This window comes from Rhizoctonia solani, chromosome 10 (assembly GCF_016906535.1).
Source record: "Rhizoctonia solani chromosome 10, complete sequence".
Classification (NCBI taxonomy): Eukaryota; Fungi; Basidiomycota; class Agaricomycetes; order Cantharellales; family Ceratobasidiaceae; genus Rhizoctonia; species Rhizoctonia solani.
Genome location: NC_057379.1, coordinates 752240 through 776695, shown reverse-complemented (window position 1 = coordinate 776695; position 24456 = coordinate 752240). Strand labels below are relative to the sequence as shown.

Below are 24456 nucleotides of genomic sequence, written 5' to 3'. Positions count from 1 at the left end.
ACAACATGGTGACTAGCGAGTCTACTATTACGGAGAGTTGAGGCTAATGATTTGCTGGTGAAATCGCTATTGCCGGAGATGACGGTACCGTCGGTGCTTTAGAGTTTGATTGATAGCTTGCATGTAATCTACGACCGGAACTTCAACCTCGTGGTGATCTGCGAGTTATCTCCATGGGTCCGTATATACAGAAAGACACCAAACTTATTTTATCGGAAAAATTAAATGTACCCAGACCGGCTGCTACTTTCATTTGAAGCCGGTACCCAGACTCTGAAAGGAGGACAGCAATTTTGCCCAGAGCATAATTCTCGATAGGCTGTTCTAAATTTGGGGTCATCCATGAACCACGTTCTATAACTGGTAAATGAGTAATGTCATGACATGGTTATACTCATTCCGTATAGAGGTTTGGCAAGCAACTACAAGTGACTCGAGGGCTTCAAGTAACGTATACGTGTGCGCTCATACTGGCAGACTCCACCACGCGTATAGTCGATAGGGGCGAATTGCACTCCACTTATATAACCAATTAGGGATGTGCTTTTATTCTGTGCCCGATAAAAACAAATGACTTATGGACTTTCTGAGCAATAAGATTTACTATGGACGAACAGTGCTCCCTCGTATAATTGCTTTATATACACCTCGTGCTGCATCTTCTATTGCACCTAACCAGCACATTGATAAATCATGCCCAGAGGATTGGCCTCACGGCGATGACCGGGAAGCAGTTGATCGTGATAATCATACAGGAGCGGAGCATATCAACAGACTTTCAGGGGTGTGGCCTTAAAGTAAGCGTTGTGTCTTTCCGCCGATCAAAAAAGAGAGAGAAAGAAAGAAAAACATAAGAAGCGATCATCGAGGCAGGTAAAAGCATAACGAAGCGACATAAAGATAAAGCATCGTGATTGACGAAAAGGGGTTGTAGTCGGTGCCCATACAAGAAAATTGGGCCAACCAAATTCCAGCCGAACAAATAAAGAATGATTAGATAAAATGTACAATTACATTAGGTTCTAGTCCCTCGCGTATCGTAAAACAACGCAAATGTTAATAAGTCCTTGGCCATAGCTTAGTGCGGTCCATTAGTGTTGCAACACGCCCTGCGAGTCACCGGGGCAAAGAGACAGTGTAAAATGCAGAGTGCCCGCTTGAGGAAACAGTCAGCGAATAACGTATGGGGTTTACGGGCCTAGACATGGGCGATTCATTAGACTGCGTCGCTGGGGTTGGTGGTGGTTGAAATCGAAAGGGAATCAGCCAAGCTGTCATTTTGGATCCAGTAACCCAAAGAGGCGCCTTGCGTCCAAAGCGTAGGCGTCTCAGCTGCTTGCAGAATTTTGTGCGATAGAAGTTGTAAAAGTTGCAGCCGCAAGCGGTAGCAGGACGTCGCGCTAAGTTGCCAAGTTCTGATGGAGGGGATATGAGGAATGGGTATCACGTTTTCTCTTCTGGGTGGAGCCAAGAAACTCCGCTGCATCGTGAATTGGGTGAGGAATGCAATGTGCGTTGAGCTCGCTCTGTGCGAGGGAATAACAGAGATGAATCGGGAAAATGACTGGGGGGATGAAACGCAGAGACAGGGGGAAGACAGAGCACCACTTAATTGCCATGTGTGGAGATGAGTTCTGTGAGCACGCGTGCAATGATATCAGAGCCAGCGCTGACGGCAAGGCGATGAGAATCAGTAACACGTGGAAGAACTTTTTGTGCAAATTTCTGCATAAAATACGTCACCACGGAGCGCAAAATAATGATATCAAACTTACGTCGGGGTGCCAGACCAAAATGGCAGCACGCAGGCGAGCCCTTGGAGTTTTGCCTTGGGAGTGATGAGGTGAGAGAATAAATGCAGCAATACTCTGGCTGGTCAAGTCATGGAATGATTTAGCTTGACCTAAAACCGGCCATGGAATAGTATAGAAATTGAGGCTGCTCTTCATCTTTTCATCAGAAGGATTGGCGCCCTGCCATGAAGTTAGCGAGTGCGCATACATGCCAAACCTCTGTGATCATACCATGAGTTCGGCGCACGCCTTTTCATAGGTGGCCCAGGCGTCAGCTACTGACGAAGGCGAATTAGGACGTTGCGGTTGATTTTTGTCAACTCGTTCACGAGCTTTGCCTGATTCACGGGAACGGTTCCCAGTCTTTGCACGTTCACTTCCGGAGTCGAACCCATGCTCGTCCTTGAACCGCCCATCATGGCCCTTTCCGTTCGTCCAGTTCGGAATGTCGGGGGTTTGAGAGCGTTCCCGTTCGTACCTGCGCTCTCGTCCGGAGCTATGTGCCCTTCGCTCCTCAGCTTTCGCCTGTTCCATCCGGCGCTTTTCCTCCGCCCGTCGACATTCATCATCCTTCTTGTGAGCATCCTCAGTGGCCAACCGCTGAGACTCCTCGAACCAAGACTGTGATTGCGCCTTGAGCTGCCGTTCCTCCATGCGCTTGAGTGTCGCATTCTTTTCCGCAATTAGACGCGCCCGGCGAACATGGGCATCTGACTCCTGTTGCTCTTTCTGAGTTCTGATTGATTCATAGTGGTCATCTTCTCGTTCGGCCGAGGAGTGGGACTCAGTAGATGGAAAATGGGTAAAGGGAGGAGGTCCCTTGTGAGGATTGAAGTACTGTCTGGGAGGGTCCGAGACCTGGCTGGATGTGGAGGCTGGCGAGCGAGAGAAGGTTGTTTGCTCAGCCACTGACGGAGGAACAAAACTAGTAAAAGAAGCACTTGACGCCGGGCGGTAGTGGTGATGGTAGGTGGAGGGAGGGTAAGCTGTGGTTGGAGTGGTGGTCGGGGTCGCGGCCACATAATTATAGGATGACTTCGGCTTTAAACGTGAGTAATTCGTTGATATCGGTGGCATGTATGGATTGAAACGTGAATGTGGGTCGACAAAGGCCATGTCCTGCTCTAATGGCTTGGGTAAGTAAAAGCTCGGGGTCGGCTCTGCACGACGTGTTTTCAATAAAGGGAGTTCAGTTGCACACCTTGAGTGGACTCGTCCATTCTATGATCTTAACTGCTGCTGACCGCCAATATGGTCTGGACCGAGACGGCCAATCCAAGCAAGACGTACGTACGCGACGTGTATTGATAACCTGGGGATGAAACGCCTTCAGCCTTTACGCGTGTAGCTCCTGCAACCACGGCCAACCCACTTATATCGGCGGCACGTATGGAGGCTTCTGGATGCACACCTCCAAGGTCGTAGTTGGTGGGAGTCCTTTGGGCGGAAGAGAATGAGTTGAAAAAAAAAACACTGTTGCTGAGGAAGCCTCATCGGGGTTGTTCATCAGATCTGGCTATTGTGCTGGAATCCCACCTTTGACAATTCACCGTCACATGCTGTGCAGCCGGCTTTTGTCCCTCCTCCCCCCCTAATTTCTCGCCTCATGGAAGGACATGCGTATAACTGGCCTGCCCCCCAATGTGATCGGCAGATATGTGTGAGCAACATCGCCTCCAGTAGTGTTCGAGTCGAGCAAGCACTAAGACATATATATTGAATCCTATCTCCCTGCGCATTGTCGTTCAAATTCTCGGCGTGGACCGAAAGCGCCTCAGGTCAAAGAGATGTTCTTTTACGGCTTGGTGTCAGTGAGTCATGGTCGCGGTTGAACGGATGAGTGCTTCGGAGGTCTCTGACATAAAGCTAGCTTCTTATGTAATCACTCAGTCGTGTACAGTATATTGACGTCTTTATTTGAATCTTTCGTGCAGACGTCTTCTTCGACTCGGGGCGTCATTCACCAATTTTTCTTGCTCTTCCCATGTCTATCTATTGAAACATGTAGAATGCGGCTACTCAGATAATAATGCTTGGACAGGTGTGAAGCCAGGCACATCACCGACGAGGTTTCTCCCGCAGTGCTGTGTAGATTACGGCTAACGTTAGGGGTGTGTGTTAAGCGAAGTATTTGGATGAAGATGAGCGGGTGATTTCATGCTGTGGCCTCGGTGTGTCTTCCGAGTGGATAAAGAAAGAAAGATATAAATGGGGCTAGCGCTACGGCCGACTGAGTATGCTCTTGTTAACTGGGCATAATAATCACGCTATTGTATGCCCGGTATAATCACAGTTAAGCAAAGTGTGGTAGCCCGGATACGATAAGTAACATAAAAAATTGATCATACGTAAACTTATAGAATATCTCCACAGCACCCTAACCATGGCCCAGGATGGCCCGGTACCACGACAGTGGAGACTATTTCCTTATTTAACATTTATGACGTGAAACCAAATGTACAAATTGCATTCAGAGACCGGAGCAGATAGTCACACGCGCGTCAGCTGGCCTTGGGACAATCATTTTGACTCGGCCGATATTCAGCAGCCAATAGTGATCGCATATACTTACCTTAACCTTCCAGACACACACACAATGGTACCAATTCCCTGGCAAAAAAGCTCCTTGTCTAAATCAGAGTATCTACATACAATGCAGTACATCTGAGAAGAATGCGCAGTCACAATCCGAAAACACGAAACACGAAAACTTTGTTAAAAAGCCCTATCCTCGTATACGCTGAACTCTTATTACCCAGAGACAGACATTCGATGCCAAAACACGGAGCGGACTTTTAGCCTTGGTATATAATCCCTGATACCTAGGCCGACTTGGTCGGTTTGGGGGGCTTAGAGCTAAACGAAGGAGGGGGAGGGGGAGGCTAACGATATAATCATGTGTAAGTCATTACGGATGTCTACCCAGGAAGGTACGATGAGTAATTACCTTTTGAGAGAAAGTGGGCTTGGGGGGAAGAGAGCTCGGATGGTGAGGGGGATGGCTCGATGGAGCGCGAGCCTCAAACGAGTGAGGGGGCGGGTGAGGCTAATTGTCTTGTGAGTTGATGTCAAGAATTGAAAACAGATTAACTAAATACCTTGCCGGATTGAGTGGGCTAGGAGGAAGAGAGAATGTCGGCTTAGGCGGGAGTGAACTTGGGTGATGGGATGGTCACTCGAAGGAGCACGGGCCTCGAATGAATGGGGAGGTGGGTGGGGCTAGTTATCTCGTTAGTACTATTTCAAGCCAAAGGTAGATATATGACTAACCTCTCCCGAGAAAGTCGGTTTGGGAGGAGGCGAGAATGTTGGCTTGGGAGGAAGCGAGCTTGGAGGATGATGAGGAGGGTGGCTCGACGGAGCACGAGCCTCCAACGAGTGAGCTGGGGGAGGCTAAATTGCGGAACACACGATTAAGCTGAAGCTATAATTGAATAAAAGCAAAACAAACCTTGGGGGAGAAGTCGGCTTGGGTGGAAGAGAGAACGTAGGCTTCGGAGGAAGCGAGGCTGGGTGAGAGAACGGCGGGGGTTTGACGCTGGGAGCAGCGCGCTCGGCAACCGAGTGAGGTGGTGGGGAGGCTAAGGTCGAACATTCAGTCATTGATTGGAGTAATAATGATGAAACACACCTTGTGAGAGAAAGTAGGCTTGGGAGGTAGATGCGACCCAGTCGGCTTTGGGGGCGGCTTGATGCTCGACGGGGGAGCACGCTCGACCTATTCCCGAATCATTTAGTTCGTTCGAAATCACCATTCAAGTGACAAACTTACTGGAGAAGCAGCACGAGTCCAAAGAAAGCGACGAGAGCGACAAGAGCTTTAACTTGCATGTTTAAAAGAGAGCTGAACGATCGAATGTTTTGCAGTGAAGAACTGAGCCCAGTCCTCCTCATCTTTTATACTACACTAGTTACTACGAGCGGGCCGGTCTACAAGACAACCTCATCCAGCTCACACACGTTCGCGAGATAAATTTCCGATATTACACGGGTATATGCACTTGAGAAGAGCGGGACACAGAGGCTTCGAGAGAGCTTGAGCATGGGGTCAATAATAGCCCTTCATACGTGTACGATTGGTTCTTCCGTGCGCAGCAAGTGGTCCTTGGAAACCGACACATACGTACCATATCTAATCGAAATGACGTGCGTTGGTTCGATGGAGAGCGACGGCAAGTGGGACCCTAGGTATACAGTCGAACTAAAATTGGCTTGGAGAACCTCGACGAGATCATACTGTAGATGGTAGGCATGTTTGTCGAGACGAATTAGGCAGGGTATCAGTGATGATCAACAAATTCGGACTGCGGAGAATGCCAATCAAGTTGCTTCTGAGGTTGAGCTGACTTGCGGCGGGTGTTTCTCGCAGAAAGACAGCCCTAGGGTCGCTTAATGTGCGAATGGCTATGGTGGACATGTGCCACGTCGATGTCGGATGGGGAATGCAAAAGAGACGCAAGGAGGAGATTGCGCAAGAATGTTTCAAAAGAAGCGTTCTGTTGGCTGAGCGTGTTGCATTCTGGAGTGCCTGAGTCCGGGAAATCCGAGGCCCGCCGGTGGTGGTAGGAACAAGACAACCAAGTGTCTTAAGAAGAAGTTAATTGTTATGCCATATTCCAGGTTACCTTGGACCCAACCCTTAGCTCTCCAGTCTCGGAATAAGCAACAAAAACAAACGTGGCTTGATTACGGTATGATTGTCGCTATCAGGATTCTCAGAACTTCGAAACATTATTATTGATCCCAACCATTTTCAATTCAAAGAACAAGAGCTTATATAATACGTCCCAAACGGGATAAATCACTTTCAATTCAAACAAAGCGAACCTAAATTTACTTTCAACCCATAAACCCCCACAGCTCCCCCGTCTCACTCCCTCGAGCTCATCACCCAAGTTGCAATTAATAGCTCCTTCCAAACATCGTCCATCGCTTGGCCTCGGCCCCGCACCCAACGCACTTGGTCCCCTTTTCGAGCGCGCCCCATCTCTCCTGGTCAAACGGAATACACAACGACTTGGCGCCCGACGAGGGACTGCGCTCGTCAGCTTGCTCGGCTGCTTCCTTGGCGCTCCGGTCTTTGATCGCGTCTTCGCATGATTCCTGCTCGCACCACGGAATAACGACGACACATTTCTGCTCGAGCGTGGGCGTGAGCTGGGACCAGTCGTTGACGACTTTGAGGCGGTCGTCGTAGGCGGCCTTGGCGCGCGCGAACATGTCGGCTTGGATCGTTTCGAGCAGGGCCGGGACGGAGGTTTGGATGTCGGAGAGCGGGAGCGGGGATTTGGCGGATGTGTCTCGGCGGACGGAGAGCGTGCTGGATTTCTCGAGGTCGAGGGGCCCGATCTCGAGTCGGATGGGGACACCCTGTGAATGTACGGTTTAGCGTTTGAGTAGATTCGAGTGGGATGGAAGGCGCACCTTTTGTTCCCAGTCATTGAATTTGTACCCAGGAGTGTACCCCTCTCGCAAATCCGCCTTGGCCCTTACGCCAACGGCCTTCAACGTCTTGACGACATCCGAGCAAGCGTTCGAGATTTTCTCCCTCATCTCGTCCGTCGTCTTGGCGGTCACACCCACAGGAACAACCACGACCTGTACGTTCGCTACCCTCGGGGGGAGAACCAAACCCTGGTTATCGCCGTGAACCATGACCATGACTCCGATCGTGCGAGTCGATAGACCCCACGAGTTTTGCCATACGTAGGCCTTGCCAGCCTCGGGGTCCGTGAGTTTAGCCTTGTCAGCTGCGCTCAAGTTGGGATCCTCGACGCTGATATTGAACATTTTACTGAAGTTTTGGCCAAGACAGTGGCTTGTTGCCCCTTGAATTCCACGTCCGGAGGTGGGGACGAATCCTTCTACGGTGGTGGTATACAACCCTCCGGCGAATTTCTCCTTTTCGGACTTGACACCGGGAATGACGGGCACGGCGAGAAGCTCTTCGTACACCCGTCGGTAGAGATCGAGAATGTCCCGGACTTCCTTGTCGGCTTCGGGGCGGGTGAGATGGGCAGTGTGGCCTTCTTGCCAGAGGAATTCACGTGTGCGCAGGAAAGGCTGAGGGTTTTTGAATTCCCATCGGACGACCGATTCCATTGGTTGAGTTTGAGAGGGAGGTCGCGGTGGGATTGGATCCATTTCGCGTAGTCTATGGCGAGTTAGATGTTGGTTTTGGAATGAAAAGGTCGGGACTCACAGGGATACATGACGGTTTCAGAAGTAGGACGGATGGCGATGGGTTCCTCGAGGTCGGTGCTTCCACTGTAGGGGGTGAGATGAGATCCTAGTACTACCACATTTTACTCACGCGCGAGTAACCCAAGCTACTTCGGGAGCGAATCCTTCAATGTGGTCCTTTTCACGCTCGAGTACCTTGCTCGAGACGAACATGGGGAAGTACGAGTTCTCAACGTCGAGCTCCTTGATCTTGAATCGAACCATTGCTGAATGCGCTCCCAGATGGTGAATGACCATGGTTTCAGGATGTAACACCCGGATACACTGTAATAGTCGATCATCTCGGCTTTAATGAGTACCTGCGAAATAGTTAATTTGCATGATACAGAATAGTATGCAGGCTCACATTGGTGTACCAAGTAGGGAAATCAAGTTCCTTCTTGACACCGATCGCAATTTGAACAGCGCCCTCAATTTTGGCGTCCTCGGCCTTTTTCGCGGGGGCAGCCTTACCAACTGGTCCTACACCGCCCGGAGTGGCTTCTGCCTCTGCCTTGAGCGCAGCAAAGTCGACCACATGGACCTTGGCTTCGGCAGTTTCGAGACTGGTGAGATATGTGGCGATGTCTTTGCCGGACAGGAACACGGTAGCTTCGGGAGAGGATGCATGAAGGGCTAGGGGAGCAGATGTGCCGGCGATGGTGCTGTCCAGAACCACTTGGCAGCGTGAAAAGTTGTCCTTGGTGAGGCAAGGGGAGACACTGATTCATATCAACATACACATCGTTAAATTAAGTCATAATTGTGACTCACGCGAGTCTTTGTCAAGGGCAAAGAAGTCTTTGAGGAGATCGTCGGTGGCCAGACGGAGATCCTTGAGATTAAACTTCTTTGCGAGTGCCCCAGAGCTCGTCTCGGTCTCGTCGCGAGCGATGGCGACTACCGGAACAGGAGTTGCTGATTTCGCCGTCTTTGGTTTGAATACGAGTGTTTTGCAAAGCTCAAACGAGCTTGGGACCCCGGGAGCTAGTCCAAGTGCCTCTTTCCATTGGCCAGGATTGGATACTGCTGGGTGGGCAGCCAGAGCAGAAGGAGCCAATGAGAGCGCAGAGAGACGCGCAGTGAGTTCGTCTGTGGCAACCATACGTGCAGAATAGAATCGAGTGGTGCAAGTGGTGAATGGCAGAGGGCGTGATGACTCCTCATATCTGCTCCCGGCCCTCGTCCGGATCGTATTACTCCGTCCAGATAAACTTCTTGTGTTTGTCCGAATTATCTGTCCCACTATCCGTCGCGACGCCCCACCATAGCGAAGATAGAACATGTCGTCTCGTTACGACTTTGCTTTTCCGTTCCAGGACCAGCCTCTGTCCGTGTTTGCCCGGTATTCGACAGAGTGTAAAAGATCTGCGGGGTGCGGATCCCTGAGCACACCCTGATCATCCGACTGGTCACGTGTCGAGATCTCACGAATCTGGCTTGTTGACAGAACATAGTTAACTATGACAGAATTATAACTAAGCTTTAACAAATCGCCCGGCTTGATGAAACATTAAGCTTCTCCCTTCTTGTCCTGGAATGTCCCATACAAAAGTCTCTCCCCATTTAGTTGCTGTCAAGAGTATTCCGACTGTATCCTGGCACATCCGGCATCCGTCAAATGCAAGACCCCAAATGGGGCTGAAAACCGTTTGCCAGAAGCTGCTTTTGTGTAAGCGGGTCTCATCGCATTACTTTTGTATATCTTACCTCACGCTGGCCAATGGATTCTTGACATGTTCATACCATAATACCTCGCCTCCAGATCGGACCACCTCATTTAACAACCTTCCTAAAATCTGTTTCGCATCTCTAACCGAGCACAAGCTCAAAATAGAAACAACCGTATCGGCCTTTCCGGTCTCCCCCACTGCCTCTCTGATCGTTTCTATATCCTCTGCTCCGCATCCAAGGACAACAACCTCTCCCTTTTCAATGCTAAACCCACATTTTTCGGCCATTTTATAGATCTGTTGGTGCATGTACGGGTTTGGCTCAATAGCCACGTAGCGGGTTACCCTTTTCCGATCGAGGTATTGCATCGTGTGTCCGTGGCCGGCTCCAATGTCAATTACCACACCCGACGCATGAGGATACAATAACTCATGCTTCGTAGAACGATTATTTGAATCGATGTTGGGACCTAGAATAAGCCATACGTGGGAGAAGAATAATTGCGAGACGCGGGGTGGGTTGAGCAAGAGAGAAGGCTGGGAGAGGATGTCACGGAGAGTAGGTACGAGTCCGAGTTGAACAACTTGGATGTAATGAGGGATAATTTCCAATGGGAACGGGAGGGGCATTTTCGGTATGGTTGGTGGTGGTATGCCGAGATAGCGAGAAGCGGATGGTTAAGCGCTCTTTGAGTGCGCCGGATCGGATGATGGGGGTTCGGGTGATCCGTCTAGATAACTCGTGCGGCATCCCCTCTAAAAATTACTAGCTTATAATACAGCTAGCAGTTCCCGTAGCAAAGAGAAAAACCTTGTTGGGACTTTATAGAATATTATATATATGAAGGGAGCGTGAAACTGCACATCAAGGGTAGGATGCATGTCGCATAACAACAAAAAAAGAGATGTTATATCACGGGGTAGGTTAGATAGGATTAATATACGCCTCCGGCTAAAAGTAACTTGGAGAAATTTGACCAACCCAGAACTAGGCCTAGCCACGAGCCACCCAATATTCTGATGCACGTGACGTCGAAAGCTATGTAATATAGATGAATGCTCAGCGAATGCTAACGTCCTCATATCCAAGTTCTCCATCATGAATCTCTTCGTAATTATACACACCTTGCGTTTATCAAAGGACTCGGAGAGTTATTTGGCATCCGATATGAGTATATGAGAAAATCGAAACCAACAATCTATTCAATACGCATTATACAGTACTAAATCGAGCAAGTCCCGAGACCTCGATAGGGGGAGACCATCCTCGGAGGTCTGGATTTCTCCCTATGTCAAGGGTATATAACACCCCCAGCTGCCTCGCTCTTCCCTCATTCAACAACCACAGTTTCGACATACCCACCCACTCTCTTTACTTGCACACTCTTACACAGTCTTCTTCTCTTTTTTCTCTTTAACACTCACGACATGCTACGAATCACTGCTGTCGCGCTCGCCAGTCTCGCCCTGGCTTCCGTCATGCCATTTGTGTGACCGGAAAGCCTAGCGGAGGCGATGGACATCCTATGTAAGCTGTCCATTTTGTTTAGTTAGGAGTTAGGCTCATTGGTTCGTGATTATTTTTCCGGTAATAGGCTTCCGGTCAATCCCCCACATTCGGGGTCGATTCCTGGACCATCCCTCTGGCGCCGTGCCTGCCAGCCTGGTAGGTCATGACTCGGTCCAGAATAGATATCGAAGCTAATATTACATGCAGGCCAGTACTCAGTCAGCGGAACTTGTCGGAGTTGCGGACAGGGGTATTACTGCTCTGGTACGTATTTTCTTGATTATTTCTACCTGATATCTGAGTGTCTCGCTATTCTAGGCAATGGGGATAGGAATGCTTGCCCAGCAGGTACATACAATGACCGTAAGTGTTCCTGTAAAGTATCGCGATTCGGTAACTCTCAATGCCATACCCAGAGACAACCAGTCAACGAGAGAATGAGTGCAAGGCCATACAATGTGGATTCAGGCCTAGCGGTGGGAACGCCGACGGAACTGGCGCGACTGGCCAAACTATGTGTGGAGAAGGCTACTACTCCAAGGGTAGATCGACCACTTGTACTATTTGGTGAGGCTTTACTCTGCTACGGGTTTGGTAAATGCTGACCAACCGTTGACTTAGCCCTGCCGGCATGTATTGTAACGCTCAAACAACATGTGATCCCAAACCCTGTGATCCTGGTACGTATGCTGACACTCCTGGAGCTGGCCAGAGGTGTAAGGATTGCCCTGCTGGTACTTTCAATAACAGGTATGGCATCTACGGGTAAAACCTTGAGTACTACGACTAAATTTGACGACTATTAGTTATGGGAACACTTCGTGTTGCAATTGTTGTGCTGGATGGTTTAGTCAAGGAAACAGTAGGCTGCGAGCGACTATGATGTATTTTTTTTGGAACTCACTGAGAAATATCACAGACACGCATACCAACTGCGAGCGATGCCCAAACATCGGGGAAGTTCAGTCTTTTCGGTCACTGGACCGGTAGGAAGCGATAGTAAAGACAAATGTATGATATATACGGGCTTATAGTAAGACCTTTTTCCATATATAACCTCATAGGCACTAAGTTTATGTGTTTTTCGTCTAGTGGCCAGCAGCGGCCGGCTCAGACTTGCTCGCAATCACGAACCCAATCCCCAGGAAGTTGCCGTATGTATGCGTGTGTCGTTAGAAATAGTGGTTGATGAAGTGTTTGGTTTCATAGCCGCTACTTCTGGAAGCACTCCGAGCGGTGCGATGACGCGAAGCACCACATCGACATGCCCATACGGGACGACTCGTTGTGAGGTCAAGTTTGGGCGTGGCGGATTCGAATGCGTTGACATTTTGAATTCGCTCGAGTACGTATTTTATCTTGGTGTTTTGATTTCTGATTAACACTTCCGCTAGAACTTGCGGTGGATGCGATAACGATTGCTCTTCTCTGGAGGGCACCAACGAAGTACAGTGTATCAAGGGACAGTGTGTCGTTAAGTCATGCGCTGGTGGTCATGAACTCGCCATTCGCGGAGATGGGTTCGCCCGAGGTGGCCTTGACGTTGGTGCGCATTGCGTTGCGAAGAAGAGGAACCACATCCGTCATGCAACTATGCTTTGAGGCTCCTATTTGACATCCGGTCTCCATTCGTTTTACCATAGTATGATAGAGTCTCCCCAGCCGTGGTGGCATGTCGTTATTTTATCAATTATGACTATTCGTGTTTATCCTGTGCTTGGTCTGAGTGATAAAATAAGAGCTGTGTGCAATTTGATAGAGGTTGAAATCTGAAATTCGAGTGGATAAAAACGGCGGGGTCATGAGATCCTGACCGCCTGTATGACCCTTGCCGTCACACAATCATTTTACAAGCGTGTGTCATAACTAGGGAACAGATGATATGTATTGGTGGGGAGCTTGGATATTACACATTCAAGGCGGTGGTTAATGTTCTAATTAATCGTAGTATGCTATGTGTATATCTATAGGTGGTCTATATTTGGATATCCGCGCAGTCGTTTTCCTAGAATCACCATTCACCAGGCCCTACTATTACCGGCTTAACTTTTTGCAGCTGCGAGATGGTCTCGTCATCGAGTTGTAAGTGTGCCTGTCGATATGCATTCAGGAGGTTTCTATTGATTTTTCGAATATTTACTTACCTTGACCATATCAGGCGGAGTCAATGTGAGCCATTGGTTGAGACTGTATCTTGGTATACATCGGTCTTGAAGATATCGAGATACTTCAAGGTCGTGTTTCCAATGTTTTCAACATAGTGGCAGAAGGAAGGCGGGACGTAGCCTATGATGGGTTTCATCAACTGACCGGCAAAGGCAGGGATGAGGGTGGTATCACTTACCGACGTCTGCTGCTTGATAATCAAAGAATTTTAATTGTTGAACTGGCTGCTTAAGAGTTCGCTATGAGCCGAAGGCAACGGATGGGATCCGTCGCTTGTAGAATCGCGCACTGAATATAATTAGAAAACGATAGCATACCTGGCTAATTGAGCGAGGCCGATGTCTTTGATATGTCGATGGAACTGGCCGATTAATGACTCCTAAAATAGTTTCCGGCGAGAGATAGTGGCCTGGTAGTTCCCAGCAACTGGTAATTAGTCTAGATTGCTATCAGACTACACAGATTAGGGCCAATAGAGATAGGCTCATCATCGCCAATGAGCTATTGTGCCCTACACATTGTTCCTTTATTTCAGCAAACCCATATAGATGGAGTATGGCCGATACAAGTATCCATGCTATGAGTTCGCGAGGTTATTTACAGCCTTCCTGCCAAAACATGAATATAGAAGGCTGTGAGGTTGGAATAAAGTCCAATAGCCTTCTTACGGTTGACACGCGACAGCTGTCGTTAATAAGCCAGTGGGATAAAAGCCAGGTTATCCGAGTGCCTAGATGAGTATACCCAGCCTAAAGGCAATGTGCTTCATTGAAAAGTAGAACCAAGTGCTATGTCGCACCATGAGCCTGGCAGCTTCTGTGGTCACGCCAATTCTGCAGCCGGCTCTTATTTGGAGTTCGAGTGAGCATGGAATACCTCCTTGTGCCGGCTCTAATTGTATGGAGGGATCCGGACGTCCTGGGTATTTACTCGAGTGAAAGAGTTGCCTTGTTTATGGCATTCTAGTGGAGGAAGTTTAACTTGGAGTGCACAAGGTTTATTTGATACCAGACCAATCAGCGCTAATTTGGCTTAGCTCAGCTTGCTGTCATGACGTCAGTGTACAGGTGCAAAAGCCCTCCAACTACCCTTATCCTTTACTTCCACAACGCGCAACATGTCTTACAACTATGGCAATGATTATAGCTCTGGTGACAACGACACCCGCCGCAATGTCGGGTTAGTTGGTGAAAATCTTTCAGATGATGTTTTTGGCTGATCGAACGAGCTATTTTAATCTAATAGATACGATGCCAGTGAGGCAGATGCTAGAGGACTTCATACCGAGGCTGGGAGGAATGCTATGAACCACTTCAATAATGCAGCTGAAGGTGTCGGGCGTGCTGCTGCCGAATTCAATTCTGGTGGAGGGCGTGATGCTGTAGAATCAGTTGGGAACCCGATCGCCAACCGAGACGAAGGCGAAGACAAGACGAACCCGTTCCTGAGGCCAGCCCAAATGCTGGCAGAGGCTACACAGGAAGGGCTCAAGGGGATTCCCGGTGCTATATTTGTGAGTGAGAACATATTTCTTTCTATTAGCCCGGCCTAACGATCCGCGACTTTGTTAGGAATTTGCGACTGGTCAATATGAAGCGCATAAAATGCACGCCGAGGGAAACCAGCGTAGTCAGGAGCAATCGAGTTCAGGAGAGATTAATATTGAGGATACATAATCGGCCTACGGCAGCGAGTTAGCAGACATGTTGCCCTGGATACATTTTGAATGTCTTGAAATATAATGGACAGCAGTATACTATTATTCATCACGATTTCACTGAGCCTAACATCGTGCAAGAATGAAATCGGAAGGCTGAGAACACCGCACAAGGCTGAAATACTACCCCCTTAGAGCTTGGAGCATCGTTGTTGTAGACCTCTCTTGGCTGGCGTGAGCCCTTTAGCTTTATCTCGCAAGGTACGGCGCTGTTGCCAAGAACGTTTATGTTCAGTGTCCAAAAAGCTGACAATCGACATACCAGTATCTTTCCGCTGGGGTTCTTTGGTATCGCATCGATGAACACCACGCCTGCTTCGAGCCATTTATACTTGATCTTTTTATCTGACACAAACTATTCAAGCCATCATGATTAGAAGAAGAAAAGTATTGAATAAAAAGTCTCACTCGAGCGATCTCTTTCTTATGACGAGTTCGTCCTTGCCGCTTTTCTTCCCTTCTTCAGAAAGAACTACAAACGCGAGTGGTAGCTCTCCTGAGAATTCGTCAGGAAACCCGATGACACCTGCGTCGTCGATCCAAGGATGATCCAGTAGAAAGCCTTCCAGTTCCGCAGGGGCAACCTGGAATCCCCGCACCTTGATGAGTTCTTTCAGCCTGTCGACTATGAAAACGTCTCCGGCTTTATTAATGATAACCTCATCTCCAGTATGCACCCAGCCATCTACATAAGTTTCTTTAGTGCTATCAATTGCGTTATTGACAAACCTCGTCAATCCAACTGTCCCAGTAAATGAGTTGCGACTTACGCTGCTTCATTTCCTTCGTATCGAAGAGTCATTTGTGGACCTGTCACAACCATTTCGCCTGGCTCGTCATATCCGGCAAGACTTCCATCAGGTTTGACCACTTTTGCCGTAGTATTCTGAATAAGTCTTCCAGCACTTCCAGCGACTCCACCTGGACCGGGCGCATGTTCTAGCGGGATCATTGTAACAATTGTAGCTTGGTTCCGTCAGTTCATCTGTGTACTCGGGTTGTTAAAACTGGTTTACTTACATGTTTCGGTCATACCTAAAGTGTCAAGTATGTAAGGAAAGTCCACCATCGCTTTCAAAGTAGATAACAAACCGTAAGCTTGCCCAAAATGAATGTTGGGCAAAGTCCGCTTGAATTGGTCGCTTAGTTCTGCGGAAACGGGTGCCGCACCAACCAATGCAAAGTGGCAATGAGAAAGGTCAAATTGATGGGTTGCTGGATGCTTGCAGAAAAGAACGACCTGAGGTGGGACCAAGCTACAATGGGTGAGTCTTGAAGGCTCTGTTGAGTGAGAGTGCCACTACTCACGATAAATGGGTAATGCGATAATTGACGATACTCTTAAGCATATCTACGAAATTGAATTTTGGGATAACAACCATGGGCAACCCAGCAAATAGGCCAAAATGTGTCTGGAGGGAAGTTGGGGGTTTCCTCTTTTGATAGTCTGGACAAAAATTATGGGACGTACGACAAACACTAGGCCATAGATATCTTTAAAAGAGTTAGTTAAATTTAGCGTGAACATGGGCTATATGCTCACGAAACATGGGCAACACCCCCAAATTAACGTCTCCCTTTCTGTAACGAGCCTTCTCCAATGGAAGCGTCGGATCATTGAGCCTGACAAATGCAGCGTTTTGGATTACATTTGCTATGACAGCCTGGTGCGGGATGGCAACCGCCTTAGGTTTGCCGGTGGTTCCACTAAAATGCCGATTAGATTAGTGTTCTCCTGTCAGTGTCCTTGCATCGAACCTCGAGAAGGAGTAAAAAGCGACTTTTGTTTTATTCTCTCCTGGACCAAGCTTCCTTTCTTTAAAATTCTCTCGAGATGTCAGGCCCTCTGGGATTAAGACTAAGTGTATTTAGCATAATGTCAATTCAAGCATAGCTCACCATTTATCAATTGATCAATATTCAAAACCCCATAAGTGCGCTTGTTCAGCTCTTTATCGGGGGTCAAAAGTGTGATTATCTGACTAGTCTCCAGGCCAACTTCTTTAGCCGCTTCCAGCGCGATTTTGATATTAAAAGGATGAGCGAACAATAATTTGGATTTAGTCGCCTGAAATAAATCTTGAATCAGTAATATTTAAGTGATCGCACGTGAGAAACTTTACCTTCAATTGATAAACAAGCTCATCTTTGGTATAGGCCGGGTTGGCGCATGAAACTGTTAATGACAGTCGGTGTGCTCCCCATACAACGGCCATAAAATCAACGTTATTCGGAGAATATATACAAACTATGACATATGATCAATGCATTTCTAGCTGACAACTTTGATCATACGTACCAACATCATCCTCAACTATTGGTTTGAATTGTGAGTGCTTCACTACTGCAAACGAAGAATAAGAACATTAGGCTTACGAATGCTTGGCCACCTCCCTCGTACACCATTCGCTAGACCCCAAGTTCGTGACCGAACCTCTTCAAACCCTATAGTACGTCCGGTTTCATCTTCAATAAACCAGGGACTATCCGAGCTTCGAATGGGTCTTAGAGGGTGAGTGGAGTCAAGGAAAAACTGAGGAATTGATACATCAGTAGGAGGCGAACAAGAATCAGAGATCGGCGGGAGGAGGGATGAAAACGTTCCATCGGAGTTTAGAGACATGGCAGAGGACGCAAGTTATAATTCCTCTCGTGAGCATACTTGCCTTTTATTTCCATCAGGTGCCCCCGTGACTGATCAGCTATGGCGTCAATGAGCTTCTACCGGCACATTTTCGTAAGCTAATTCTGACCGAAAACGGACGAATAGTAAGCGCCTCAAAATGTTATGCATTGAGTGCAGATAAGGTTTTTTTCGGTTGATAGCAACAGTATTGATTCTGGCGCTATGCCCAAGCATATATAGCTTGATGATAGAATAAAGGCCAAGTGACTTCACTAGGAAGCGGATCAAATGGTGTCCTGACACCGTCCACATAACCTTTCCACATCGTTCTGCGCAGACTTGGAGTGGTTGGCAGTCCACTTCCAGCATCTTGGACACTTGGAACCAAGTGAGGGGCGAATCCTAATACTTATTGACTCGGAGCCTAATTCATGAAGGTATTAGAATATGTTCGTTTACGCTTGGGATGACTGACCGATAATGATTTGCCTATCGGCGTGCGACCAGGGGTGCTCCACCTCAATTTCATCTCCCAAAGTAACGCCAGAAACGATGAAAAGCGAAGCCAGTGTCTCTTCTGAAACAGGATCTTAATAGGACCTCCTCATCAAGTAAAACTAAACTCACTCTCCCTCTGAAGGATGCTGGCGATAGGCCCATTCCCTGGGACTTTGATATCTACACACGCCTCAAGTGCGCTTCTAAGCAACCTAATGCAGAATTAGCTCCCCGATAAGAACATGACTCTCGCACTCACTTTTCCTGCCTGATTCTCTCCAAAGACTCCAAAACAATCCCGCGGATGCTAAGGACATGTTGCATATCATGCCATACTTGCATATCTTCATAGATGCTTGGCTGTATGCATGTTTCAACTTCAAAAAAAACTCAAATCATAGGACAACTCACCACGCTCCTCCAGCCTAATTGGAAAGCGCTACCAGAATTTGATTGATCAAGGTGAGCGTAAACTTCTTCTGCCAGGTGCGGGAGAATTGGCGCCACAATGCTGCAAAGAACGCGCAGGATCTAGAAAATGGTAAGCTGAGCGACCCGGAACATTTGCGCCAAATCACCTCTAACATCACGCCAATGGCCTTCTGCCGATTCGGCCCACTAGGCGAATCGGCATATAGCGTGTCTTTCATTATGTCAAAGTAGAACGAAGACAATATGTTGTTTGTGAACGCAGAAACCGAATGAACAACTACATGGAGGTCAATTGGATAATCGGGAGAAACTCTGGGTCATTGTTTACGTACTCTTCTGAAAGTTATAAGTTGAGTAAGCCTCCAATGCGCCTTTCTCTAACCCGTGGAGCTCATGCAATACGTAACGCTCGAGCTATCAAATAATAATAACTAACTAGGATAAGGAACCAAGTATTTGTTGCAAACTCACTAATCCAAGGTCCTGATGCTCGAATGAAACTGGATTGCGATTTCAGCAGAGCTATGTTTCCAAGAACAAACCTCGCAGAATTCCGTATTTTGCGCAGTGTCTCGGCTGCCTGTATCAAAACAGTGGGGCTGAGAGATACGTCCTTTCCATATTCGACGGTCGCGGCCCAAAGCCTTAACACATCGGCTCCATAAGCGGGTTCCTTCTTCTTATCCTATGAACCCCAAAGTGAGACTAGAAACAACAAAATAACGTATAAATAAAAACCTTGCCGCCATGGATGATGCTCATCGGACTAATGACATTACCCAGACTCTTGCTCATTTTCTTGCCCTTGGCATCCAAAATGAATCCGTGAGTGATCAGTGTCCCGTAAGGGCACGGGGCTTCTCGTCCTTGGCGCAGCTCACAGCAGTGAGCAACAAACTCTGAAACCACCCCCGGTGCTGTCGCTCCCTTCCAAGCATACATCCGCATACACCCCATTTCGCAGTCCCAAGTCTCGGATAAGAGACCAGGATGACCCGCTGTCGAACCAAACATCGATCGTATCCGCACCCTTTTTCCAGGTCCTTGCATTAGCACGCTCCGAGGAGGGATGAAATCTTCGACTGGACCATCCCACCAATGGTTTACGCCCTTTTCGGAAAGAACGCCGATGATATGTTCTATGATTCGGAGGTAAGAAGGGCCTCGTCGGTGACCGAATCGTAGAGTGCAGGAATAGGTACCCCCCATGTACGCTGCCGGGAAATACACCATTCGGACCGTTCGCGAACAAATGCTTCCAAGCGAGAACGAGCTGATGACGGAACATTAGGTTAGGCCACGGGAATAAGTCGGTCTACTCACAGGCTTCGGGATAAAACTTGACATCCTTCAATGCCTCTAGAGCTTTATCCTTTATCTTGTCCAAGTTGGTGAACCACTGGGAGGTCGCCCTGTAGTACCTTTAACCAAAGGACCAAAGGTAATCATAATCGACGTACCTAAATATAACGGGCTTCTTGGTTTTCCAGTCATACGGATACCTATGTCTAATGGTTTCCTTCTTAACCAAAAGCCCTGCTCTTTCAAATCCGTATCACTTCAATATTCCCGTCTCCGAGAACCTCTTTCCCCACGAGCCTCGCCCACTCGTCACCAACAGCATCGGTGAATTTGCCTTCGTTATCTACCGGACACAAGATATCGCCCTCGTGCTTGGTACCTCTCCAGCTGCGTAATCCTCAGGGCCATGAGCGGGCGCTGTATGCACGAGTCCGGTACCAGAGTCAGCAGTAACGTGTTTGGCTGTAAAACCGGAGACTGAGCCATTCCAAAGGAGACTTGTATGTCGTCCCGGCTAATTCAGCACCTTTTGGCGACTTATGAGTCTATACACGTTTGATCGAATATGCAAGACACGTACCGTGATGTTTGAGTGACGAATACCGGGTCCTCCCCAAGCACGCTGTTGACCAGTTCCTCGCCCGGGACGTTGCAACGATGAAAGATCTACCATCTTGACAAATGGCAATGGAGTAATCGATTTCCGCATTGACCGCGACCGCCATATTCGATGGGACGGTCCAAGGAGTGGTAGTCCATATCATCAGCGAAGGCACCACCGTTTGCCGGAAGTATCTTCTGAAGTGCCGGGGAACACGATTGAATGGGAAAGCGACATGAACAGCTGAGATCGGTGATCGTCGACATATGTAAGTTCCGCTTCGGCAGAGCTGAAATCGAGGAAGGCGACCAGTACACAGGTCTGTGGTGGCGAGTGATAAGACCTATTGAAGGAAATTGGAGATAATTGGGAAGTTATGAATGCTGTGGTGGTAATGGACGATTGTGACTGCACCTTGTTCAACCATCCTCTGTAGAACTTTAATTGGCGTATCTCATATGCATGTCTTGCATGGTATTAAATAATGGCTCTCACTCATTCGCATTCGCTGCTCACCAAGGGTACGATAGCATCCATCGGAGGACCAATCGGCCATAATGCCGAATTCTTGAAATTCGTTTTCTGTTTCTCCATTTCCCTAAGTGCAACCTCACGAGCAGCAGATCTATCTTTGCAGCAGGATTGTCGGGCGTCTCCCTAAAGCGCGTATGTTAGTTACCTACTGTACTGTTAAATGACAGGTCCGACCTTTAATTCTTGCAATGCTTTGTTCTCTATAGGCAAACCATGGCAGTCCCATCCTGGCATGTAACTAATCACGAATTATTCAGTTGTGGTTCAAAGAGTATGCGTCGAACCCACTTGTACATACTGAACACGGTGCCCCTGCATCACATGAAACCGGTTGATTATATCCTTCAGAATCTTGTTCAGAGCATGACCTAGAGTTCAATATGGGTATATGAAATGACGGAGAGTCTGGGAATATTACTAACCGCAATGTAAACTCCCATTAGCGTATGGAGGGCCATCGTGGAGCACGAATGTCTGAGCTTGGTCTCTATTCTTCCACTAGAGACAGAACAGCATAAGCCTCCAAGCTATCTGTTAGCATAAATTTACTGTTCCTCACCTGCCACTCATAAAGGTCAGCTGTGGTCTTCTTACGATAAGGTACCTCACGTTGAGAGGGTTCGGCCCACAAGGGAAAGCTAGTCTTTGGCAACAGAAGGGTGTTTGCAAATGAGTTCTTGCCTGAAGCTTGAGTGCTGTTGAATCTAGCCGAGGAGTAGAGGTTTCTGCATAAATCAAGACGGCAGCGTGCACAGGCAATGCGAAGAGTTGCAAGCAGTGGGAGATGACTTGGTAGAGCCATCACTGGAAATTTGTTCAATTTCGGTCTGGTTTAGTGACCAAGCGAGTAAGAGATCTTGGTAAGCGACAGAACTTCCAAGTTCCCAGACGCAAAACCTCTCTTTATCTAGCACGATAAACAATTTAGACAGATGGGTGAATCCCAGATCGAGGAAAATGAAAATAGGATCCACGTGACAGCCGACTTGATCGACCGAATGATCGCCGTTGGACTGAACTGCGATCCACCATGTGGAGCCGTTCACTCCTCAGGCTGGCGTTTCGGCCCAGGGTAATTATAGCTCCTCGGCCTCGTGCTTTACCCTCAATTACCACTTCGGCTTGTAACTATGCCAAGGGTCACCGCAAAGCGTCTCTGGCCTCGACACCAACTCCCGAAGCGGTTGAGACACATACTGATTTCACGCCTCCAAAAGGATCCAAGGGACACAAACGAGAACACGAGGATATCAGCCCTGTTGCTGCCTCTGATGAAGACGAAATCATAAACCAGGCCAGCAAAAAGATGGACAGCACCATCGACTGGTTCAAGAGGGAACTCGCTCAAATGGAGGCTCGGGTCAGCGGTCGCGTCGTTCCTTCGCTCTTGGATCCAGTCCGAGTCAAATTAAAGGATGCTGGGGGCGCGGCAGTCAAGCTGGATCAGGTCTCAACAGTTGGTGTGCGAGATGGAAATGTACTGGTCATTACCTTGTTCGATGAAGCGGTATGCATCATCACTTACCTACTGATACTTGGTTTCCTGAATTTGTCTCAGAACATGAAAGACGTAGAATCTTCCATTATCAATGCTCAGATACCCAACATGAATCCCCAACGAGCAGATGCTCGAACGCTAAGAATTGTTGTTCCCAAGTAGGCCATCTTTCGCCCGAAAGTTATGCATACTGACTTTTTTTGTCAACAAGGCCAACCATGGAAGCTCGACAAGCTGTCGTCACAAACGCCTCTCGCATGGCAGAAGATACCAAGGTCAAAATACGCACCAGCCGGGAGTCGGGAATGAAAGATCTCAAAAAGATGGGACACGCTAAACACTCCAAGTTTGCCGACGAGGTTCGCATCACTTTGCTTTGTTCATTCAATCCTGATTAATTTATTCCGTTGGTCAGCTCCAAAAGGCCACCGATAAGCATACAAAGGACATTGATGCATTAATTGCGAAATTGAAAAAGTCGATTAGTGCATAAATAAAAAATTTAAATACGCCCAGGCGCTCCGGCTTTGATCAAGTGGTTGCTCTCCTTTGACCTTGGATCAGCCATCTTCTCCGCCTGCTCAATCCCAGCGACCGGGAGCCTGATTTCGTTAGTTGTCCCAGGAAACGCTAACTTTTCAGGTAAAAGCCCAATCTGAACCAACACCGATGCCTGATCCCTAGTATATTCGACTACTATTAGCGAGTTAAGGGAGATAACAAACCCGACCTACCAATAAATATGTTCGTGATAAAGCTTATCCCCTCTTATATTCACCACCGCTACAAAAGGAACCTTGACATATTTTCCAGTGGGTGGTATCCCTGGAAGACTAATCCAATCCGTGAATTATTTAATCAAAGGTTTGCCATCACCCCAGTACCACTCACATCCAATCCATCACCCTATCATGGACAAACTCAAATACAAACTCGTCCACCACTCGGTCAGGCCCGAGCGTCCGGCTCACAAGTTCCATCTTTGTCGAATCCGGGTTGGAATGGATGAAATGCCGCGCATAGAACCATGTCAAGGCCTTTCGTCCAATGCCGCCCGTAAGCGTCGGGATATGATTCACATACGGTTCGGCCTAAAGTCATACGGGCACACATATTTGGGCAAACCTCAACTTTGGTACTAGTAGGTTACTCACCACCATGGTGCTCATCGTAGCATCCACATCCCGTCCTTCAAACTCGAACTGTGTATGCGCCTCCCAAATAGACTCGAGATCGAACACCGGTCCTCCTATGTGTGTGCGCAAGAATGTTAAAGTTCTGGTATGCGCCAAGGTCGCTTGGGTGTGATTGTAACTCGAAGAACACGGGTGGACAAAGCTCGATCCGGATAGAGCGTATCTGTAGAGTGTCGCCGAGCTTTCCTTGTTTGGCGTGGCGGTTCCACTTGCAATGTGTTGCAAGAGAGGTCGGCCGGCTGACGCATTGATATCGGAATTGGCGTATGCTACAATGCACGATATCTTTTCCGCTGAAGAAACATGCTGTAGCACGGCATTCACCAAATCCGATTCGTAAACTAGACAAAAAAAGTGCCATAGAAATCAAGTCAGGAAGTCAACAGTCTATACGATCACATACCAATCAACCCGAAAGCCTTATCCTTTTCCAACTCTTTTGCCTGTTCCAAAGCAGCGACGACAATAGGCATGGCCAATTGCCAGTCGACGTTTTTAGAGGCAGGCACCGATAGGACGCAGAATCCTTCTTCCGCCCATTTTTGGGCAGGTAGAGGGTCCAAGTGATGTTTCCCACTCCCGGACGCAGCTGTGCTTGGGTAGCTCTCGGATAATATAAGAATAAGCCCAGGCCCCCGTTGTCTATGCGTGAGGGGGGGTTGATATTTGTACTTGACCATTACGGAGG

The 24456-nt window shown here is 48.1% G+C and overlaps 10 protein-coding genes across 10 annotated transcripts; 3 read left to right on the top strand and 7 right to left on the bottom strand.

The window, feature by feature from the left end:
- Nucleotides 1-1608: 1608 nt before the first annotated feature.
- On the bottom strand, nucleotides 1609-3013 carry RhiXN_08425 (uncharacterized protein; the record flags this gene model as incomplete). The annotated part of the gene is made up of 4 exons (XM_043328241.1): nucleotides 1609-1725; nucleotides 1776-1973; nucleotides 2025-2953; nucleotides 2995-3013. 4 exons carry the CDS (start codon nucleotides 3011-3013, stop codon nucleotides 1609-1611), a joined length of 1263 nt encoding a protein of 420 aa, XP_043183626.1.
- Nucleotides 3014-4615: 1602 nt separating this feature from the next.
- On the bottom strand, nucleotides 4616-5624 carry RhiXN_08424 (uncharacterized protein; the record flags this gene model as incomplete). Its single annotated transcript, XM_043328240.1, has 8 exons — nucleotides 4616-4675; nucleotides 4741-4839; nucleotides 4892-4909; nucleotides 4950-5012; nucleotides 5064-5186; nucleotides 5245-5374; nucleotides 5425-5511; nucleotides 5566-5624. 8 exons carry the CDS (start codon nucleotides 5622-5624, stop codon nucleotides 4616-4618), a joined length of 639 nt encoding a protein of 212 aa, XP_043183625.1.
- A 1071-nt stretch (nucleotides 5625-6695) lies between these two features.
- RhiXN_08423 (prolyl-tRNA synthetase) lies at nucleotides 6696-9120 on the bottom strand (the record flags this gene model as incomplete). The annotated part of the gene is made up of 7 exons (XM_043328239.1): nucleotides 6696-7163; nucleotides 7218-7947; nucleotides 8004-8060; nucleotides 8107-8242; nucleotides 8302-8335; nucleotides 8383-8693; nucleotides 8790-9120. 7 exons carry the CDS (start codon nucleotides 9118-9120, stop codon nucleotides 6696-6698), a joined length of 2067 nt encoding a protein of 688 aa, XP_043183624.1.
- A 373-nt stretch (nucleotides 9121-9493) lies between these two features.
- Nucleotides 9494-10318, bottom strand: RhiXN_08422 (methyltransferase domain protein; the record flags this gene model as incomplete). The annotated part of the gene is made up of 2 exons (XM_043328238.1): nucleotides 9494-9677; nucleotides 9726-10318. 2 exons carry the CDS (start codon nucleotides 10316-10318, stop codon nucleotides 9494-9496), a joined length of 777 nt encoding a protein of 258 aa, XP_043183623.1.
- Nucleotides 10319-11203: 885 nt separating this feature from the next.
- On the top strand, nucleotides 11204-12800 carry RhiXN_08421 (uncharacterized protein; the record flags this gene model as incomplete). The annotated part of the gene is made up of 11 exons (XM_043328237.1): nucleotides 11204-11216; nucleotides 11284-11354; nucleotides 11406-11462; nucleotides 11517-11561; nucleotides 11615-11765; nucleotides 11820-11948; nucleotides 12005-12060; nucleotides 12118-12184; nucleotides 12291-12356; nucleotides 12408-12543; nucleotides 12593-12800. 11 exons carry the CDS (start codon nucleotides 11204-11206, stop codon nucleotides 12798-12800), a joined length of 999 nt encoding a protein of 332 aa, XP_043183622.1.
- A 1681-nt stretch (nucleotides 12801-14481) lies between these two features.
- Nucleotides 14482-15040, top strand: RhiXN_08420 (uncharacterized protein; the record flags this gene model as incomplete). The annotated part of the gene is made up of 3 exons (XM_043328236.1): nucleotides 14482-14543; nucleotides 14610-14877; nucleotides 14936-15040. The coding sequence occupies 3 exons, from the start codon at nucleotides 14482-14484 to the stop codon at nucleotides 15038-15040; spliced, it is 435 nt and encodes a 144-aa protein (XP_043183621.1).
- A 172-nt stretch (nucleotides 15041-15212) lies between these two features.
- Nucleotides 15213-19651, bottom strand: RhiXN_08419 (AMP binding enzyme; the record flags this gene model as incomplete). Its single annotated transcript, XM_043328235.1, has 24 exons — nucleotides 15213-15290; nucleotides 15344-15436; nucleotides 15513-15786; nucleotides 15852-16047; nucleotides 16102-16116; nucleotides 16174-16337; nucleotides 16390-16493; nucleotides 16553-16575; nucleotides 16625-16788; nucleotides 16840-16927; nucleotides 16981-17149; nucleotides 17205-17329; nucleotides 17381-17395; nucleotides 17458-17585; nucleotides 18023-18131; nucleotides 18183-18284; nucleotides 18335-18417; nucleotides 18465-18565; nucleotides 18617-18736; nucleotides 18784-18914; nucleotides 18970-19027; nucleotides 19074-19137; nucleotides 19180-19322; nucleotides 19376-19651. 24 exons carry the CDS (start codon nucleotides 19649-19651, stop codon nucleotides 15213-15215), a joined length of 2823 nt encoding a protein of 940 aa, XP_043183620.1.
- A 125-nt stretch (nucleotides 19652-19776) lies between these two features.
- RhiXN_08418 (Isoleucyl-tRNA synthetase) lies at nucleotides 19777-21876 on the bottom strand (the record flags this gene model as incomplete). Its single annotated transcript, XM_043328234.1, has 10 exons — nucleotides 19777-19910; nucleotides 19961-20049; nucleotides 20098-20139; nucleotides 20287-20401; nucleotides 20520-20883; nucleotides 21057-21197; nucleotides 21249-21312; nucleotides 21373-21442; nucleotides 21497-21572; nucleotides 21634-21876. The coding sequence occupies 10 exons, from the start codon at nucleotides 21874-21876 to the stop codon at nucleotides 19777-19779; spliced, it is 1338 nt and encodes a 445-aa protein (XP_043183619.1).
- Nucleotides 21877-22104: 228 nt separating this feature from the next.
- RhiXN_08417 (ribosome-recycling factor) lies at nucleotides 22105-22970 on the top strand (the record flags this gene model as incomplete). Its single annotated transcript, XM_043328233.1, has 3 exons — nucleotides 22105-22581; nucleotides 22633-22730; nucleotides 22784-22970. The coding sequence occupies 3 exons, from the start codon at nucleotides 22105-22107 to the stop codon at nucleotides 22968-22970; spliced, it is 762 nt and encodes a 253-aa protein (XP_043183618.1).
- A 104-nt stretch (nucleotides 22971-23074) lies between these two features.
- Nucleotides 23075-24448, bottom strand: RhiXN_08416 (carboxymethylenebutenolidase; the record flags this gene model as incomplete). Its single annotated transcript, XM_043328232.1, has 5 exons — nucleotides 23075-23302; nucleotides 23351-23405; nucleotides 23464-23663; nucleotides 23727-24109; nucleotides 24172-24448. The coding sequence occupies 5 exons, from the start codon at nucleotides 24446-24448 to the stop codon at nucleotides 23075-23077; spliced, it is 1143 nt and encodes a 380-aa protein (XP_043183617.1).
- Nucleotides 24449-24456: the final 8 nt, after the last annotated feature.